A 20,101-nucleotide genomic window follows, 5' to 3' on the forward strand; every position below is an offset into this window, starting at 1 on the left:
CATTTTTTTAAAAAAAATTAAGACTATAAACCCAGCTGAGGGTTTTCCATCTTAAAGTGCTCATCCCCATTGAAGGGTTTACAATTATAACCTCAGTACTGATTTCATAGCTGAGAAAGTCTTTGGAACTTTTTGGAATTGTTTCCAAAAATACACCACTATTTTTTTCTTTTTCTTTCTTCTTCCTTTCTTTCTTTCTTTCTTTCTTTCTTTCTTTCTTTCTTTCTTTCTTTCTTTCTCTTTCTTACAAGCTCACCTTCTGTGGGATATTTGGTGTATGGGAACAGCTCAAAATCACTCAGAGCTCATTTTTGAATGTGGATATTAATCAATATGTATAATATTGTTTATGGTCATAAGGTTATAGCCCCAAATAAATAAACATATATATGACTTCTAAAATTAGTTTCAAAAAAAGGTCTAAATGACAATATCAAAGGAATGACTCGTCTATAATGACTAATTTTGAAAAATAATGTTAGAGTGCATTTATTTTAAAAAAAAATCTGTAGCATCATTTTGATCTTGCATTTTTTTTCAAATTTCTTTCTTTGATATATGCTAGCATATATTCTATCTATACACACTATATGTAGTAAGAACTTTAACACATCCCCTCTACCAATCCACCCTAAGGTCACCAGACTCCTACCTTCCTCCTAGTGCAATTTTGTAATTTCTTACCTTACTTCTAATTCCTTGTAAGTCTATCTCTTCCCACTAATTTAGTGTGTTGTAAATGATAAAATTAAGAGCAGGCTTCCTCAGGGATCATTGGGTCTTTTACAAAGGAAAACATTAATTTCTTCTTAAATATTTGGAAAAGAAAAGGCAGGCAGTGCCTCTTTATATTATCAGCATAACATCTGGCGTGGATAGACCTTTTCTTGACTGTTTATGGAGATGGTCTTCCTCTTTCAGTTAAGCTGACTTTCCACAGAGGGAACTAGAGTCTTACCCATGAAGAATGAAAAATAATAACTAGATCACATATTTTCTTAATACTGATTTTTTTTATAGAGAGATTGATATCCTGCTTTGTTATATTCCTGCTTCACTTACAGCAGAAAGCAGAATGTTCTCATTCTTATCATAATTAAAGTTAAGATGACTAGCTAAGAGATACAAGCAATATAAGAGTCCGTCCTTAGAAGTTATTTTTTTTTGAGTTGTTTCTTTTTTTTTCATTTTTTTTTATTATTAGTTAAGGTATTACAAATGTGTCCTCATCCCCCCCTTTAACCCCCAACCTCCCCCACACACACAAACTCATGCTCCCATCCCCCCGTTGTCCATGTCCATTGGTTTGGCTTATATACATGCATACAAGTCCTTCTGTTGATCTCTTCCCCTTACCCCCGCCCTCCCCTACTTTCCTTCTGGGGATTGATAGCCTGATCGCTGTTTCTCAGTCTTTGGGTCTGTCCCTTTTCATCAGTCTATGTTGTTCTCTATAATCCACAAATGAGTGAGATCATGTGGTATTTATCTTTCTCTGACTGCCTTCTTAGAAGTTATTATAAAAAGGAAAACTCATTAAATTGCTATTTCTAATGTGATATTAGAAATAGAGGCATGAACTGGACAATTTCTAGGTTTGTCTTTCAACATTAAAATTCTAACTGGATTCCACAAGAAGGTTACAGTTGCTGTTATAGCTACACAGAACAAGGACCCAGCATATGTCTAATAATATTTTTACTGGGATCACAGCATCTAATATACCTAAGAAGTAAGTAAGCAATGAGCAGGTTGACTGACTTATCTGAACAATTTAATCACATATGAATTAAGAAACATACCAATAGCTAGTCTCCAGCTGGTTTCTCTGGCATCCAAGTTATCTGAGGGGCAGCATAGTGTGGTGACTGAGGACATATACTCAAGTAGAACTGCTTGACTTTACATCTCCACTTTGCACTCACCGATTGTGTAGCCCCGAGGGTAGAGTAGAAAGAAACAAGATAATTGTGGGGAATATTGAGGATTTTTTATTTCGTGCTCTAGAAATGTATATAAATGAAGATTTTTCCTTTAGAAAGCTCACATTGGATGTTGTGTGAAATATAGTTTGAAAAAGTACTAAACTGTTACAATAGTGTAATAGTCTATCAGAAACGATAATGATCTGAGTCAAAGCAATGGCATTTGGGATGACAATAAATCAGCAAAATAGATCAAAATTAATGAAGGAATCCTGTATATTAGAGAAATACTAAAGACTTGATTGCCTGATTACTGACAGCTTGAAGTTAGAGATAAAAGGTTTAATTTATATGAAAAACTTTTGTATGATTGTTTCTGGAAAAACTTCCAAGAGTTGAGCAGGCAGAAAGGCAGCAGGAGTTTAATCAAGCCAACGGTAGAGATCTGCATATGTGACATGATTTCAAAAGAAGGAAATACTATTAACAAAGAAAGAAAATGGGACAGAAAGAAAAGGGGTCTGAGGAGAGAATGTGGAAAATGCCCACGTCCATGAGTAGAAGGTTGTAGAGCAATCAGTGAAAAGCAATAAAGAGGAATGAGCCAGAGAGGAAAAGGGAAATATGCAATATTACAAAAGCAAAGGGGTGGGTAAGGAATAAAGGATAGACAACAGTTTACAAAGTACAGAGGGTGTTTACTGGAAAAAAGGCTTCAGATTTCCAGGGACTAATGAACAAAACGCCTTTTGAGCCAAATTTCAAAGGATTAAGATGAAGTAAAAGCTAAAATGAGCAAATGAAGACTCTTATCTGAACATTCGCTGTCCTTTTGATCCGTTTGAAATGACAGCTTTTCCCCCTTCCCCACATTTGGGTGACTCTTTTTAGTTCATTATTAGATACTTAATGGCAAAAGGTTTGTTTCCAACAAGCTGAATGTATCATACACTTCAAGGAGATGACTTTCACTCTCAATTTCACATTGTGAAAATATGTCCATGTTACCTGAATCATAAAAAATTCAAATAAAACAAACCAAAAGAAAAGAAAGTAAAGAGTATGATGTTGGAATGATGAGTCTGAATTTCCGAGTCCTGTTAGCAGGAGAGTTACACTCAAAGAGGGTCGTAAACCTTCCCCTCCTCAGCAAGCTCGCTGGGCTCCTGGCTCTGTGCACAGAGCACGGAGAAGCTCGCCCTTGCAGAGGCTATCTGACTTTGGAGAGTATCAAATTAATGTTGTTGGCAGTGGATTCTAGCATGTTCTTCCATTGTTATGGTTCCCGTGCTTAAATGACTAATATTGCGCCTGGCCGGCAGGGCTCAGTTGTTGAGCATCGACCTATGAGCCAGGAGGTCATTGTTGGATTCCCCGTCAGGGTACGTGCCTGGGTTGCAGCTCATCCCCAGTGTGGGCTGTGCAGGAGGCAGCCGATCAATGATTCTCATTATTGAGAAAATTGTTTCTATCTCTCTTTCCCTCTCCTTTCTTCTTTGAAATCAATAAATATATATTTTTAATAATGGCTAATATTGCAGTGGTTGCCAGCACCCCCACTTATCGTGATTATATTTTCAATATATGGGGTACCCTTGCTTCTGTGTAGTTTCACCAATTAATTAGTTTTTACAACATGTCTTAATATCCCTCTTAGTGTTAACATGCAATACAAGAAATGTCATAGCACGCGTGCGTGCGTGTGTGTGTGTCTGTGTGTGTCTGTGTGTGTTGTCCTGTTTTGTTCTGTTTTACAATTCCTGGAGTTAGTGTGTCATTGAGCTCATTCTTCTCCTTCATGGACGTGACATGCATTAATTTGGTTGCCCCTCCCAGCTTGCTGGGGAAGCATAAGCAGGCACTTTCTATTTTGTGCGCGAGCACTTGGCCTTATTTATTTCTGTGCTGGTGGCAGTAATAAAGATACTCAGCACAATAACTACGTGTGCACTTTCCTCTTTCTCCCTTTAGCCAGGAAGTGTGATTATTACTATGGCTGCTGATGGTATTGTTATCCTATTTTGCAGATTTAAAAATAAAAAGAACCAGAACTACGTGACTTTTCAAAGACATTAGCAAGTGTGTGGTGAGCAGGAATGGAGAGCCTGTTAGGAAACTGAAGTGGGTCGAAGTAGGGAGAAAGCAGAAGCAGGCTCTCAACCTGGACAGCTTTTCCTTCTGGTTAATGGGATGTCAGCTGAACCAACCTCAAGCCACTGCAGGGAGGCCATAGAGAAGCCCTCAGCTTGCCGCTGTCAGTGGGCACATGGTGACACGCAGATGCAGGGAGATAGGTACAGGGGGTGTGCGTTAGTTGCCATGAGAAAAGAAGAGAAATCTAGTTTATCCAACAAATTATCTTCTACTTGGGCAACACTATAATTTATCGGACAGAGTAAAGAAAGAAACCGGAAGGGGGTGTATTTGCCTTGATGACAGTGAGGAATTCTTGGCAGGGAGGCAAGGAAAGGCAGAGAGGAAAATGCTGGAGGGGTCTGGGGCCTGCCTTTGTAACCATAAAGTGCTAACACGCTTTGGCTGCTCGGTAGCAGCAGTTGGCAGCAACAGAGGGCTTGGGTTTTGCTGTGGATTTTAATGAACCTACAGTTTATACCCATGTCATTAGAAGATACAGAGGGAAGAATAAAATAAAGGCCCATGTTCCTCTTAAGTCCCGAATAGCCTTAGCAAATTATAGCAGCATACCCTGGTAGTTGAGTAGGCAGGCTCTGACATTATTTTGGCTTTCTCCACTTAACGCTGTGTGATTTGCACAAATTGCATAACCTCTCTGTGCCTCAGGAGAATTATTGTTTTAGTATTTATAAAATATTCCATCACTTATAAAATAAGGATGATACTAGGACTTGCTTCAAAGCTGCTGAGAGAAGCAAGAGTTAATTTAAATAAAGCATTTAGATCAGTGGCTGGTACATAGTAAATAATCAATAAATGGAACCGCTTACTCTAATCTAATGTATGCTATGACTACTTGCAAGCCAGTTTAAGGAAATAATATTCTGAAAATTACTCTTTTCTTCCTGTCCCCAGAAGAAAAGAATATATAATTCCACATGATGAATCATAATATAGAGAACTAACATCTTTTAGAAAATATTTGATTAGGTCTACCACTTGAAGAAGTCACTTCCCTTAATTGTGATGCTTTGATTTATTTTACCACTCAGTGTACTTATTCACTAATTGAATTTGTTTGTTTTAGACAGGGTGGGGAAGTTAAAATTTTGTATTATTATGAAAATATACAAATTTATTTTGTATACAAAATGTAATGCATAAATAGAATCAATCAATTAAATTAGACCCTAACATATTTTGACATATATCTGATGTACATTTGTTTATTTTATTTGACTATGGAAGAGAGATAAATAACTTTTTTTTAAGTTACTACTTTTGTTTTTCACAGATGTTATTTTTAGATTTATTATTTGGAGCACATAAATAATTCTAAACTAGTATTAAGATCCCCTCAGATATAACCTGTGTATAGGTTCCTTGGTTGTGAAACAAGTGTTAGAATAATAATCCTGTTTTTAGGATGAATCATTTGAGTTAAAATACAAAGAAATTTAAATCAGATATTGAAATCCCTCTGCCGTGAAGTTTTCTCTGATTGCATTTACCACTACAAAACTCAGGACCGATGAGATGAATTCTTCTTAAGGACTCCTGAGTAGATATCGGTGATATTCCTGTCCTTCATGCCTTGATTTGAATCCAAAGAAGTGGGCAGTGACCCAAAGTTGTTGGCATGCAAGACCCATTGGAAAGTCACTATTTCAAATATTTGGATGGTGACTTTTCTTCCTGTGGACACATGTTTCTAGAAAAAAATTCCATATTTTACATCAGTTGATCTCTTTGTTTGAGAGACTGGTTTATATTTGCCCTAAAAAATTCCAACGATTAGACAAAAATATGTCGTTCTTCTTTAGTTCCTGGCAAGAGTGGATGTAAGAGGAATAGAAAATTAACTTCTGCTTGCCTTACATAGCAATAATATTTTTTTGTTTTTCATTCCATATTTAATTTTTCTATGCAACCTTAAAGCAATTCTATGCAATGCAGAAGTCCACCTATTAATCATTATGAATTTTTTTTTCAAAAAAATTTTTAAATGACTCATTAAGAGACACAGGCAGACACAAAATTGACTAATTCTATTTAGTCATCAGATAAAATCTAGGAGTTAGCTTTACCTGCTTTTTTTTTTTTTTTTTTTTTTTTTGTAGATGAGAACAAGTGGCTGGAGGTATAATAAAGTAAAATGTCTTTAAAGCGCCATCAGGGTGTTACAGAAATAAAATTGTAATTTATTTCGATGTCGCATCAATACCAAGAAATTAACTCAGAAGAGACTGAGTTGAAAATGGTAAATATATTGAGTATTATAAAAGGGCTCTATAATTTAACAGATTATTTTAATGCACATTTTAAATGATTGTGCAGGGAAAATAAAAGGAAGTGGTAATATTCTCCTAGAACACAATATATCAGTTACCTTTCTATTATATTGCTTCCTCTATTTTTAAAAAATACAAGATTTGGAACATCCTGGGAAGGAGTTTGTGTCAGAGGGAAGCGCGAAGGAAGTTTATGGTAGGGTCCAAGTCACAGCTGGAGTGAGTGTAAGTAACCGGGTCCCTTGCTCTCTAGTCTAGCGCAAAAATAAAATGATGGATGCTCATACTTAGATTATCATTAAAATAGTTTTCTTGCTATTCATAAGGTGACCTTCCACTTGTATCCACTATCATCAATTCTCAATCATTCACAGTGAAAAGAAAGAAACCTCAGTGTGGATTGGTTCAAAATCTTTTAACTTTGGAAAATTTCAAAATGATTTGCTTTCCTCATTTCGTTTAGTGTCAATTGATGTCCTCGGGAGATAGCAGATATTTACTCTCCAGCGAGGGAAAGTTGGGCTGGGGTTAAAAAAATCATGGATAATTTCAGAAAATGAGGAGATGACTTATAGAAAATAGAGCGTGTAGTTTATTCAGGAAGCACTTTCATGAGTGTTTGTACATGCAAATAGATACATCATTTTTTATTAAAGAAAATGCAGTATACAAAGATTAATGCTTTCTAACCAACTTCCTGTAGCTTCTGTTTCAATGTATTTCAAACATTCTTTTTTCACAACATAACTTCATCCAAACCATTGTCCTCCAAAGGTCCAAGTTATATTAGAAAATCATGGAATCTGAATTTACAGTAAAGCAGTTTCAGCTTGTTATTAGAGACCCATGTTAGGAAGCTGATCTACCTTTAAAATGTAATTATTTTTTCCTTAGTTTTATTCATAACTTTTTAAAATTCTATAGCCTGGCATTCAAATCAATTAATCTTTTGTCAAAAAAAAAAAAAAAAAGCAAGGAGTAAAGACTAAAAGAAGCAATTACAAACACAAACCCGAAAGGATTTTCATCCCCCCCCCCCCAAAAAAAAATCATTGGGTATTGCAAAGGTAAAATGATTTCATAAATTGCCGGGTTTTTTAAATTTGTTCTTAAGATATCCTGTAAAGTTGAAATCTCAAATTCCATAGGTGATGTCAAGCAACAGTGTACTTATTTAGAATATATTTGGCCATACGATAGTATTTTGTTTAAAATGACCTTTGATTTAGAAAATTTGCAATAGTCTCTTTAGAAATTGAAGTATATAAATATTGACACACATATATATTAGTAACAGTCCTAACAAAACAGTACCTCTTAAGACTCATTAACAATGGATGCAGATGGAAAGTCAAATTAACACATGAATGTGAATAATTCAGTAAAAACATTTTTACTACTTCTCTACAATCCCCTGAATATTTGTACACTCAGTTTTCTATGTCAGTTTCCATCATAGCTCATAGCTGTTTCTTTGAACGCAAACCTAAGAATGAGAATTGTAACACCTCTGGAAAACTGCGATTTCTCCGAGAGCCCTCCAACTCGCTTCTGAAATTCAAAGGCACATTTTTAAGGGGTGATTTACAAATAATCCACCTGGCCTATAACAAGTAGAATTCCTATAAGTAAGAATGTTTCCTTCATATGAAAACAAGCTACAGTGAATCAAGAAAACCTTGGGGCCCATTCAGTCTCATTTACTCTTTTGTAGATTAATAAGTTATGAAATGTCTTGGATAGTTTCCTCTGCAATGGCAATATATGTTTTATATTGAGACTCTATCCTGAAAGTACATCAGAAAAAAAAAAAAAAACACAACTAAGTAGACAATTTTCACTACAGAATAGAAGGCCAAAGAGTAAGTGCCTAATAAGCCTACTTGAAATTGCATCCTACAGCTCTTCGTTCCTGTATCTCTGAAATGCGTATATTTCAGCATCCATCAGTCAAGAATGGGAGGAAAGGGAGAGAATTGAACTTACCAGGCCTCAGGATGACCCTACATTATTTAGGCCACTTGACACTATACTTCCAGACTTCTCAACCATTCATATTTTTCTATTATGGTGAATAAAAATTCAGCTTAGCTACATTTCAATTCTAGAGTTTTTCTTTGTAAAAGGAAGTGACATCTTGCCTTTTGAATAGTCTTTTCTAATTGTCATTCCATTGTTGAAAAATAAGAGTATTAAGAATTTTGGTGACCACATAACTAATGGAATTTAGAAAATAAATAAACTCATAAATATTCAAAGGATCCTCTTGCTACTTCAAAGAAGAGAGATTTTTCTGTTAGTTTCTTTACAACAGTACGCATTTGCCATCCCCCGCTAAACAAGTGAGATTCCAGAATATACAAAAGACAACCCTCCCATTTCCCAGCTATCTTCCAGCAATTCAGTTCAGGGTTTTATTTTATGTTACCATTATCTCTGATATGTTTCAATCTCTTAAAAACCTAAGGACGAATTTTAAGGATATAATATCGCAGTTAAATAAATATAATAAATATATTGTGTAGTACCACTAAGTTATAGTGAGCATGAGTAATTCAACCCAAAAAAATCAACTCATTTTTAAAATAAATAAAACTTTAGTTTAATAAAGACATTCAAATAGAGTTGCAGTCTGTTTAAGCAACAGATATTTGGAGATATAGGAAAATAAACAGGCATTTTATGCATATTTATATATAAACATACTATCAAAACATAAAGGAAAAGCTGGGTTCTGAGGTGCATCCCTCAGTCTAGTCCGTATAACCCCATGTCTAGTGATGACATAACTGACAATTTGACTGAGGGACATTGGGAGTTGGGGTTCAGTGGTGATGGAAACAGAAAGTCCTCTACAGAAACCTACTGAATGAGCGTGGATTGGAATCAAAAGGAATCTAAACAATATTGGGTACATTCCTCTGTCCTTGGCTGAACTAAACAACAATCTGTTTTCAACAACTGATAAGGTAGAATTTGAAGTCAGTTGCCTCAGAGATGTCTGCTGATTTGAACTGAGAGCATCTTTTCTTTAAAAACTTTGCCCCATCTCATGCTGGACTTCTAAGGATATGTTAAGTTCGTTCTGATTGAAAATGCCAGGGTGTTTCTGAAGAAAGAGAAAAAGGATAGCAGTCATGTATGTGTGGACATATGTGACACGTGATCATATGCAAAGGGTATGTGTGTGTGTAGTGTGTATGCATATGTATAGTTTATTTCCCTTGAGACCTTAAGAAACATCCTGTGGTTGCAGACCTTGTATTCCTTGGAGAGGAGAACTGACATGTTTGACATTTCAAAGCCCAGGAAGCCTTCTGAAACTGCAAACAGAGCAAAGCTGTCCCGTGAGAGGGCAGGAGGGGGCCAAGCATGGGCCAAGACTTCCCTGGCTGTCAGCCAGGACTGGCCCCAGTTGTCACCCTTCACCCTGCCCTTTGCGCTGGGGTGAAGGTGCAGGGAGGACACCCAGAGCGCACAGAGAGGCTGCAGTGAGCTCCTCTGATGAAACAAGGAAACCCGGGTATGTGGGGCCCTGAGCTGCCTTCATGGGTTGACAGCTGTGTTGTGCGAAGTGCGTGTGCTGTTTGGCAAACTGGCTTTTGGTTTTGGCTTCTTACAAAAGGAGCAGAAGGAGGAGCTGTCCTGGCTCCCAGTGCCCACAGGGCCCCCTCTCCTGGCCGCTGCGCGCCAACCACTGCTGGTGTGGACTGCGAGTGCGTGCGCTCCTGTCTTTGTGTGCGTCTGTTTGTGTAACTGTTTACATGTGACTGTCAATCTATCTGTCTGTGTGACAGAGACGTAGAGACGCCCACGGAAAGTTCCCTCTAGCAAAAAATGCCCCTGGGGTTTTCCTTGCTACATCGCTGGCACCCGGTCGGACGCGCCAAGGATGCTGTCACTGTCATTTCCTTATTTTGCTTCCTCCCGCGTGATTTATTTACAATTCTGCAGGCGTGAGAAATGTGTGCCTATTGAAGCCTTCTGTCTGGGACCTTACTTCTTTGCAGAGACAAAGTGTTTGAGAGGAAGGAAGAACGTGAAAGGGGGTAAGCACTCCGCCCCTCCAGATTGTAAAAGGGGATGATTAAGAGTCCAGGACCCAGGCGCAGACTCTGGGGATTGGAATCCCGCTCGCTGGGCCACTTCAACTAGCCATATGCCTTGGGCAAAGAGCTGCTACTCCGTGCCTCCATTTCTCCATGTGCTGAATGGGGGCAGTAACCGTGCCTCGCGCATAGAGTTGTGAAGATGAAATATATGTGAAACGCTTAGAACACGTCCAGTTGTTATGTGTTCGACACTAACATCATCCTCAGCATCGCTGTGCTCCATTTGGAGAAGGACCATTCTGGCCACTCTCCCCACCCGCTGGCACTAGATCTCCGTACGTGCCCACGTCCCAGTGCAAAGGCGAGACCGCACCCTAACCCGCCCGCTCCACGCCCTCCAGCAGCAGCAGCAGCCTCCGGTCTCCTCCACCCTCGAAGATCTGCTCTGGGATCCCCTCCCCACCTGTCCCACGCGCCACACCTGGGAGCGCACTGGGAAGATCAAGGTGCACAAGGCAAAGGACTTTCTCCAGCGCGCTGGTCCCTCCCTCTCCTGGTTGAAGAGCGCATTGGGGTGTTTTCCTACCTGCCCCAGGTTTTTGCCCTTCTTACTGCCGCCGAAAGCCAGTCCTTGGTATGTGCCCGTAGATCGATTGGAGGCCTGTAGAGGCGTCTCCCCGCCCAGAGAGGACTTGATGGAGTTGAGTTTGGCCCGCGAACTGCCGAGCTGTGAGCTCTCCACCATCAGCACCGCGGCCAGTAGGAGCAGACAGCGGGAGGAGTCCTTGCCCCGCATCCATGCGGCCATATCCGGGCGAGGGGTCCCGGGGAGGGAGGCGCAAAGCCCGAGGGATCCTGATGCGGGGGAGGGAGGACCCGACACCGGGCCACTCACTGGGGGCGCGGAGGCTCGCAGACTCCGTTCCCCAACTCCTCTTAGCTGCGGGGCCCGGCACCTTGCGAACTCAGTCCCACGCCTCAAACCAGGAGCTAGAGCGACCCAGGCGAGACCCACTTCACCACCGGGGCAGGAAGTTCTGTAGTAGCTGCGAGCAATCCAAGGTGACCCGCCTTCTAGCCAAGGAGGCGTGACCCGAGGTGCCAGAAGACTCAGCCCCGCACCTCCGCGGTCCCGCCCGGGTCTCCGCGGTCCAATGCTCCGGATCGCTCAGAAGGTCTACACTAGTCCCTTCTGTGTTGGCCTCCGTTGCTTTCCTCCCCTTTTTTTCTCCCCTACTGGAGTCCGCCTTTGCACTGTCAGCCGGCGCTCTCCTGGGAGATCAGGAACCGCTCCAGACCGAGCCCCCGAGGTCTGAGGCCAGCCGAGGTCCCGCCACGCGCGCGCACAGGTTCCCGGAGCGTCCGCCCCAGGTTCACAGCCGGCAGCCGGGCGCCGCCAGGGACGCCGCCGCGATGCTCCGGGCGCTCGGTCCCGCGCTCCGCTCCCGCGGTCTCCGGCTCCGCGCGTCTGCGCTCCCGCCGCCGCCGCCGCCCCCTTTGCTTTTTATAGCTTCACTTAGTGGTTTTTTCCCTCCGCCCCCAATTCAAGAGTGACAAAGAGTGAAAACGCTTTTCTCACCCCCCATGTTCCCGCCCCCCTCCCCGCCTCCGCTCGGCGGCTTCCCCTCCTGTTTCTCCCTCTCTCCCCCCTCCCATCTCCCTCCACCCCGCAATTGAGAAAATGGGTTTCGCCCCCAGGGGAACGTGAGGGCTCCTGACGCCTAACAACAGCCCCAGGGGCTGGGAGGACCTGTGGGAACAGACGGGGTGCCCATGTGGAAGCGGACAGCGGCTCGCCGTCGCCGCGCCTGGGGACGGCCAGCCCCTTCCTTCCATCCCGGACCCTCTTCAGCCCGCGAAGCCCCGCAGGAGACGGGGGGCGGGGAGGGGGGGGGGCATGTGGTGTTAATGCTGTGATCTGTGCGCTCAGGCTCGACTCTAGCCGGTGCCTCCTAGGGGCTGCGAGAGGCGGGCGCTGTGCTGGCGCGGCTGACGCGGTGCCCAGCGATCCGGAGGGGGCTGTGTAACCCGGGAAAGGCCACCCGAGAAAGGTTGGAAAGATGGTCCTTTCTCTCTCCTAGGAGGCGTTTAGGACTTGCTACTCTCGGTATTCTCCACCCTCCACCCAAACACGCACGCAGCCTCTATCTCTGTCTGTGAGGGGCTGGGAGGAGTGGGGTGCGCTCCAGCGTCTTCCCTGGGTTTGAGCCTCACAGCTCCACCGGCATCCCTACCGCGCCAGGCAGCTGCCCCTTCGCAAAGGGGCAATCCCAGAGAGGAATGTCGGGGACAGGGCGTCCTTTGCGTGCCGCCTTCCTAGGCGTCCTGTCTCCTAGCCCCTGGGAATTCCATGGGAAACTTTCCTGCCAGACCCCGCGGCTCCCCAAGTCCGGTTCGCTGCTGCGAAGATCCAAGGAGACTCCGAGAAGAGTTGGGGCGTGCGGCGCTTGGGGGCGCCAGTGGCAGCGGCCGGGCAAGGCGCGGGAGTACTGCAGGAGATAAGTTGTCCCAGGCAAGCTCCAGGCTCAGAGAGGTTTCGCCCTCAGAGGGCAAACGAAGCTTCCAAAGCAAGGCGAGGGCTTGCTCCGAAGTTGCTGCATTTCTCCTTCTCTGTCTCCAATGCCTGCGCGCAGAGAAACCAAGGCAGTACAGCCCAGCGTGTGGCCACCTGCTAGGGGCGGCGGCGTCTCCCGCGAGCTGCACCGCTGAAATGTTCCTACCTGGTTCCTCTGCTTTCACACCTGATCCTGGCACACACCAGCCAGCCCTTCCAGGAGTGAGAATTCACACATGTCGCTCAGTGCGAACAGTAGTGACTCTTTTCTTTATTCCCCAAAGAAGGCAGGGTCTAAAGTGTGAATTTATAGCTGGGTTCTCTCAGACAGCACCAGCTTTGTGAGTCTGGATAATTCTTCATTTTCAGAAAGTTTTGTTTTTGTTTTTTTAAATACACAAGCAAATGGGGAATTAAAACTTCAGGAGCCCTCTGGCATATTTCCTTATTATCTTTGGATTGCCTTGTGCTTCCGTAGGGTAAGACTTTCACATTTAAAAATGTCTTTTTACTTTTTAAAAATATGTGCCCAGGAATGGATTTTTAACGACAAGTGGAGCATTCCAGGCACCAATGGAGGGCAAGGAAAGTGACCCGGCTCTATAAATAAGCACTTAGAATCAGAGCTCAGACTTCACAGAAGGGCATATCTTTTGCCTTTGCTCTGATTTGTCAATCAGAAAACATTAGAGAAATGGAGAAATTAAGTTAGGAGCCCACTGGTTTAGATAGTTTTCAATAGTATTTTAAGCAAAAGGTAAAGACAAAAAAGCACTAGCTCGCTATGTAGCAAGAAGTCACTCTGCATTTCTTTTGAAGGGTGTAGGTATCCACCATCTGCTAAAGAACAGACTCAGATGAACCAAAAGAAAATTTGAAGTCACTTCCCCTGTTTATGTCAGTTCCCTCTTTCTTTTTTTAAAAATAATTCTTTATTGTTGAAAGTATTACATATGTCCCCTTTTTGCCCCATTGACCCCTTCCAGCCCCCCCCCCCATGCCTTCAGCACCCTATTGTCTGTATCCATGGGTTATTCATATATGCATACAAGGTCCTTGGTTGATTACCTCCTATCCACCCACCCTCCCTTACCTTGCCTCTGAGATTCCACACTCTTCCATGCTTCCATGTATCTGGATCCACACTGTTCATCAGTTAATTTTGTTACTTAGATTCCACATATGAGTGTGATCATGTGACACTTGTCTTTCTCTGAGTGACTTATTTCACTTAGCATGATACTCTTCAGGTCCCTTCATGCTGTCTCAAAGGGTAAGAGATCCTTCTTTATTCTGCTGCATAGTATTCCATGGTATAAATGTACCCAAAGCTTTTTTATCCACTCATCTACTGATGGTCACTTGGACTGTTTATATGTCTTAGCTATTGTAGATTGTGCTGCTGTGAACATAGGGGTGCATACATTCTTTCTGATTGGTGCTTCCAGTTTCTTAGGATATATTCCTAGAAGTGGGATCCCTGGGTCAAATGGCAGTTCCATATTTAATTTTTTGAGGAAACTCCACACTGTTTTTCATAGTTGTTGCACCAGTCTACATTTCCACCAGCAGTTCCCTCTTTCTTTACCTCCAACCAAAATAAGATCCCACCTAACTGTTGTGATAGTACTGCTAAAAAAGAAAACTGATATACTCAGCATATTTACTCTCAAGAAACCCCTCAGCTTGGAGTATAATGATAAAGAGATTACCTCAAAGGCTTACCCAACACCCTACAAACTCCAAAAGTCAATTTTTACAGTTAAAAATGAAAATTCACATGAAATTCACTTGCACAAATATATATATATATAGTTGCACTGTGGAATCAAATGCTAAAACATACACAACTATATCTTAGGACTAAAAGGAGGTTAAAACTAATTTCATTTATGATCCAAATGCTCTCTGTGAAATAGTGTAACAGACAGAAACAGACACACATAAACCGTATGTTGACAAGTAGATATGCATGCACAAAATCAACTAACTGCAAATAAACATAGTCTTTGGATTACTGTCATAACCCCACATGTGTTTCCTCCTGTGTTTAATAAGTATGAAGATAGGAGCTTCATATTTAATTAGAAAAATAGATTTGTATGCCTCTTGCAATAACATCATTAAGATGAAAAGTTATAAAAGCAACACTGTATAGAAAAGTAAAAATAGGATTCTCTTGTCCAGAAGAAAGTACCCGTGTGGACAGTTTTTCCTTTGCCCATTCTTCCCTTGGACTTAGCTCCTCCAGTTCTGGAATCTTCTTAGTTCCTAGAAAAACCACAACTATCTCAGCAGTTGTTTCTGGATCCTGGCTTCCTTCTGAATACTTAACCCCAAGGTTAGCTAAAAGTATACCTCATCACCTTATTCTACTTTTCCAGCCCATTGTCTCTCCCTCTGCATTCGTAAGCACTTCTTACAACCGTCTAGCAGTTGTTCACGTACTCACTGCATATTTATTAAGTTTAGGACCCCGAAGATACAAAGGTGGATCAGCCAGGGCCTTGGCCATGGAGAGGCGTGCAGGCCACTGTCAAGGCCTTACCTCACTGGAACCTGCCCTGACCTCTCTCCGGAGTTGCTGCTCTGAGCCTTCCTCCGTCCTCATCCACTGTTGAGTAGTGCCCACCCCAGCCTCTTAGGGGAGCTGAAACTTCTGATTTGGATTGCATTCGTGTGACCTTCGGAATAAAAAAAAAATAGAGACAGTCCCCAGAGTCTTTCCTTTTTCTCATGAGTCACATGGACATTTTAATATTGTATAGGGAAACAACACTCCTATGTTTGTGGTTGAGCCCAAAGAAATGACACTAGTTGTGGTCATTTTAGGTTAGTAAAAACAAAAGTGTGGTACTCTGGCAAACCTGGGAAGGGAGATTACTTTTTAGTAGTTCCTATAGGACCCCAAGTCATCTTGTCCACACAAGATGGACATGAAAGACCTTCATCTTGTTGGATGTTCAAGGGTTTGGAGAAGACAGTTATGTGGCTTCCCTACATAGTAAGCCAGGCTACCTGATTCTATATTCTAGCAATACTCACACTTGTGTTTTCTCCCATAAGAGTTTATGTTTCTCAGTCTGCCTGAAAAACAACAGTGCCATGTATTGATGTCCTTGTATTGATTGCATTTCCTATTTGATCCCTGGTATAAATTCAGCTGTTGACTGTCTTCTGCCTTGATCTGAGGGTCGACAGGACCAGTTAATGAGAGAAGGCCTTCTTACTCACATTTGGGGCACTAGCTGTGCTTCACACAAGCATGCACAAGTGACGTGATTCAAGGTAAGGTAATTGCTTAGCCAGTGCTTATTTTTATCCTTGACATATCAATCACTTTCTTAGTGCTTAATCTGCCACCCAAATCAAGAGAATTACTGAACAGATACCTTTCTTAGAGCCTGAACTTAACTAATAAAATAGGTGCAAGTAATATAGTCAGAAACTCAGGTAGACACATTTCTATTGGCTCATGAGTGATGGAACTGAAATTAGAAACAATCTCCAAATGTGATAACATTTGTGATATATAATTTCTGCCATTTCTATTCATGGCATAGCCTTCTTGGTGGTCCATTTACTCCTACTGCTGAGTCCTGGCAGCCTATTTCGAGAGTCATTTTGAGGAACGGTACTATACTTGGCAATGAAAGAGAAATAACTTTAATTCTTGAGAGAGGGTCATTGCAAAAAATTTCATCTTGATGAGCAACAAAATAAACAACATTTAGATAACCTGGACAAGTGGCTTCCAAACTTTGTTTCTTAGCGCTCCAGGGTTCTACAGAAATCACACAAGGACATTAGAGCTGCGGGGGTTTTGACAGGACCTCTCGGGAGAGGGCTCTAGCAACAGGCTTTTTAAATGTCTGTTTTTGTTATTATTTTTATTGGGGGGAGGGCAGACTTCGTTTCTTCCAGGCCTCTCTCCATGGCTTGCAGATGGCCTCCTTCTCACTGAGTAGTCCCTCTGTCTTTGTCCAATTGTCCTCTTCTTATAAGGACACTAGTCATATTGGATTAGGGACCATCATAAAGGCCTCATTTTAATTTAATGACATTTTTAATAACCTTATTTCCAAATGTTATATTCTGAAATGCTGGTGGTTAGGGTTTCAACATTTGAACATTTTTTTGAGGAGGGGGCCACACTTCCTTTATAACATGGATTTATAGGCATCATGTATATTAAAACATTTGGGGAAAGAGTAACATTTCTGAAACGCTACCAGAGTTCCTAAATTTAATTAAGAGATGTATTATACACTTAAAAATATTATTTAAATTTGTCTATTACCATTTTACTTTTGGCCTGTGCTAATGATATTAACTCCCTGATCTTTCTTCTTTGGGTGAATTATGGCTAAACATGAACCCAGCTGACTAAGTCTGAATGTGATTGTCAAGATTCCATTGGGCCCTGGAAAAGAAAACAAAGACTACAAGCTATGTGCCAGGAAGATAAGGTCATTTCTACCTTGAAAAACAGCACGCTTTTAATGAAAGATGGAAACAATAAAATATAGGAGTAGAAGATACAAAAATGAAATCATGGTAGAACAAAGAAAAAGGAAGTGGCAATCAGAAATAGAATTGGTCTAGCAATCAGCAAGCTGTTCTGTTACTAACTTAATTTGTCCATTTGTTTAATTTGATTTGTTCAATTTATTCAGTAAATTAATAATCACTTGGAGTCACAGTAACTGTAATTAATTCAAGGCAGTACTAAATATGGGGAAGCAGAGGGACTATCTAATTTCATTGAAAGTGCTCATGAAATCATTTTTTAATGTACGTGTACTTCGACCACTAGGTTTTTAAAATATCAAGAAACATGAATTAGAATAAGCTTAAATTTAGTTTAATTTTTATTGTTTTGGGTTTTTTGGGTTTTTTGACTTTCTGAAATCCATTAAATGCTATTTGGGGTTTTTAATATCAAGTATATAAGTGCAAATTTGTATATACCTAAGATCAAATACTGTCTCCTAGAACATAGCAACTAGTTCCATGTTCTAAAATTGGGTTGGCTTTATTCTCTATTACCAATGGTGCGTTTTCATTAATAAGAAAATAGAATTCTTAATTATTTGATCAATTTGCCTTTTAGGTATCAAACTGTATTACTCAAATATGAGCTTTGTATGTAACAGAATTATTCAAATTTGGAAAACTATTATTTTGTTTCCTTAACACTGGAGCTGACATTGGGCCAAGGATTATGAAAACTGGCACCCTTTCTAACATGAAAAGCAAACTACATTTACAACCTTCTAAGTACTATTTTCAAATTCATGGAATTACCTGATTTTCCTTCTACATGTATCCATAATTGTATTAGGTCATCCATTAAAAAAAACTCATAATTGCAAGTTTTGGTCAAAAGTTATACTTGTTACAACACCATTTACAGCCAAAGACTGTTAAATATAAGTTAATTTGTATACTTTCTGAATATGGCACACATGGTCCTCTGATTTTTTTTTCCAGTGACCATTTAATGTTAGAATGCCTATAAGAAAACCACTGTAAGTAATCCCTCTAAGTAAATCCATGTATGTGGTGAATGGAAATTTCAACTTATCATGATATTGTTGATGGCAAGAGAAGACCTCCAGTTAACTGTCAGAGATTTGCTTTAAAAAAAAAAATCAATGATCTTACACAGTTATTATTAGTTTACAGGACTAGGAGAGGTTCAAGTTCATGCAGCAGAGGGCAGTAATGCACATTTATCAATGGTAAGAAGGATAAAGAGTTAGATTATTACAAAGTACCCTTTCTGGGAAAAAAGTGTTTACAGGCCTTTTTTTATATAAATGTTAGTGAATGGAAGAGACTTGACAAAACCAACCAACAAACAAACAAACAAAAATACTTTCTACTCCTCCCATGAAGAGCTTGCAATACTTCTCAAATCTTAGATTGCCAAGTTTTAAAACAAGCAAACAAACAAAAACAGGTAGCTTTTTCTTGCCCAACTACACATGAGAGCCACTTTCCTTTGTCAAGGTCTATATGCAGAGGTTGCTCATAGGGCATTGAAGTCTATTGTGAAAATTCAAACCTCAGGCAAATAAACAATGTTGTAAATGGTCCAATGAATGTGCAGAATGCATTAGAAATTAATACCTACGTAATCCCACTTGCTACCACTACATTCTCAAACTTTCTCTGGCTGCTTGTACAAAGGTACAGAAAAAATAGTTTGAGAATCCAAGAAGTCAGGGAATATTATTTGCAAAACCTTCCCTAGAAATTACCAGAAAACAAGATTTAGAAAACCACAATGATTGGGGAGACATTGAAATAAAGACTAGCAAAATATGCAATTACCTGTGGAACTCAATATACATAATGGTCTTCAGAGAGAGACAAAGTATTATATAATGGCCATATGCAATAACAAGTTGAAAGAGAGAGAGAAAGAGAGTAACAAACCAACCTCTTTGTGAATATCGATGCGATGAAATAAATAAATAATAAAATAGCAATAAACTAAAAGCAACAATCCTTTTAAACAATACACCATAACTAAATGAGGTTTATTCAGAAATTTGAGGTTAGGAAATCCATAAATATGCTCCCTCAGTATTATAGAGCTAAGAAGAAGAATATGACCATCTCCATAGATGCAGAAAAAGCATTTGGTTACACTCAACCAGCACCATTCATGCTAAAAATTAACAAATAGAATGGAAATGTATGGCCATACATATATACCTCATAACAAAAGTTAGCATCTTTATTTAGTAGGAAATCACTTGATGCTTAAATTAAAAAGCAAGAAACAAGGTGAGGATGACTACAGTCTTCGTTACTGCTGAGAACTGTGCTCAGTCATTCAATCAAGCCACAAAAATCAATTATAGCCATAGAATTAGATAGGTAAATGTAAAGCTATTTATATTTGAACATAACGTAAGTATACATCTGGGAAACAAACAAAAAAAAACACAACAGAATTTACTGGAAAAAAAAAATAGTTTTAAACTTAATATCCAGTAATCACTAGTCTTCATATATAAGAAAGAAACAATGTAGAGGTTATAATGGGAGAGAAGATCCCATATCAATTACAAAGAATTAATAATGCAATTATATATATATATATATATATATATATATATATATATACAT

General features: G+C 40.3%; 1 protein-coding gene across 1 annotated transcript in view; it reads right to left on the reverse strand.

The window, feature by feature from the left end:
- Positions 1 to 11,903, reverse strand: part of DKK2 (dickkopf WNT signaling pathway inhibitor 2) — a 99,283-nt gene extending 87,380 nt beyond the window's left edge. Inside the window, exon 1 of the mRNA XM_081102388.1 lies at positions 10,991 to 11,903. Within this exon, the coding sequence (XP_080958514.1) occupies positions 10,991 to 11,212 (222 nt within the window). The 5' untranslated portion in view covers positions 11,213 to 11,903. The remainder of the gene's footprint in view (positions 1 to 10,990) is intronic.
- Between the last annotated feature and the right edge of the window lie 8,198 nt (positions 11,904 to 20,101).

The sequence above is a fragment of the Myotis nattereri genome (assembly GCF_964212035.1).
Source record: "Myotis nattereri genome assembly, chromosome: 1".
NCBI classification, from domain to species: domain Eukaryota; kingdom Metazoa; phylum Chordata; class Mammalia; order Chiroptera; family Vespertilionidae; genus Myotis; species Myotis nattereri.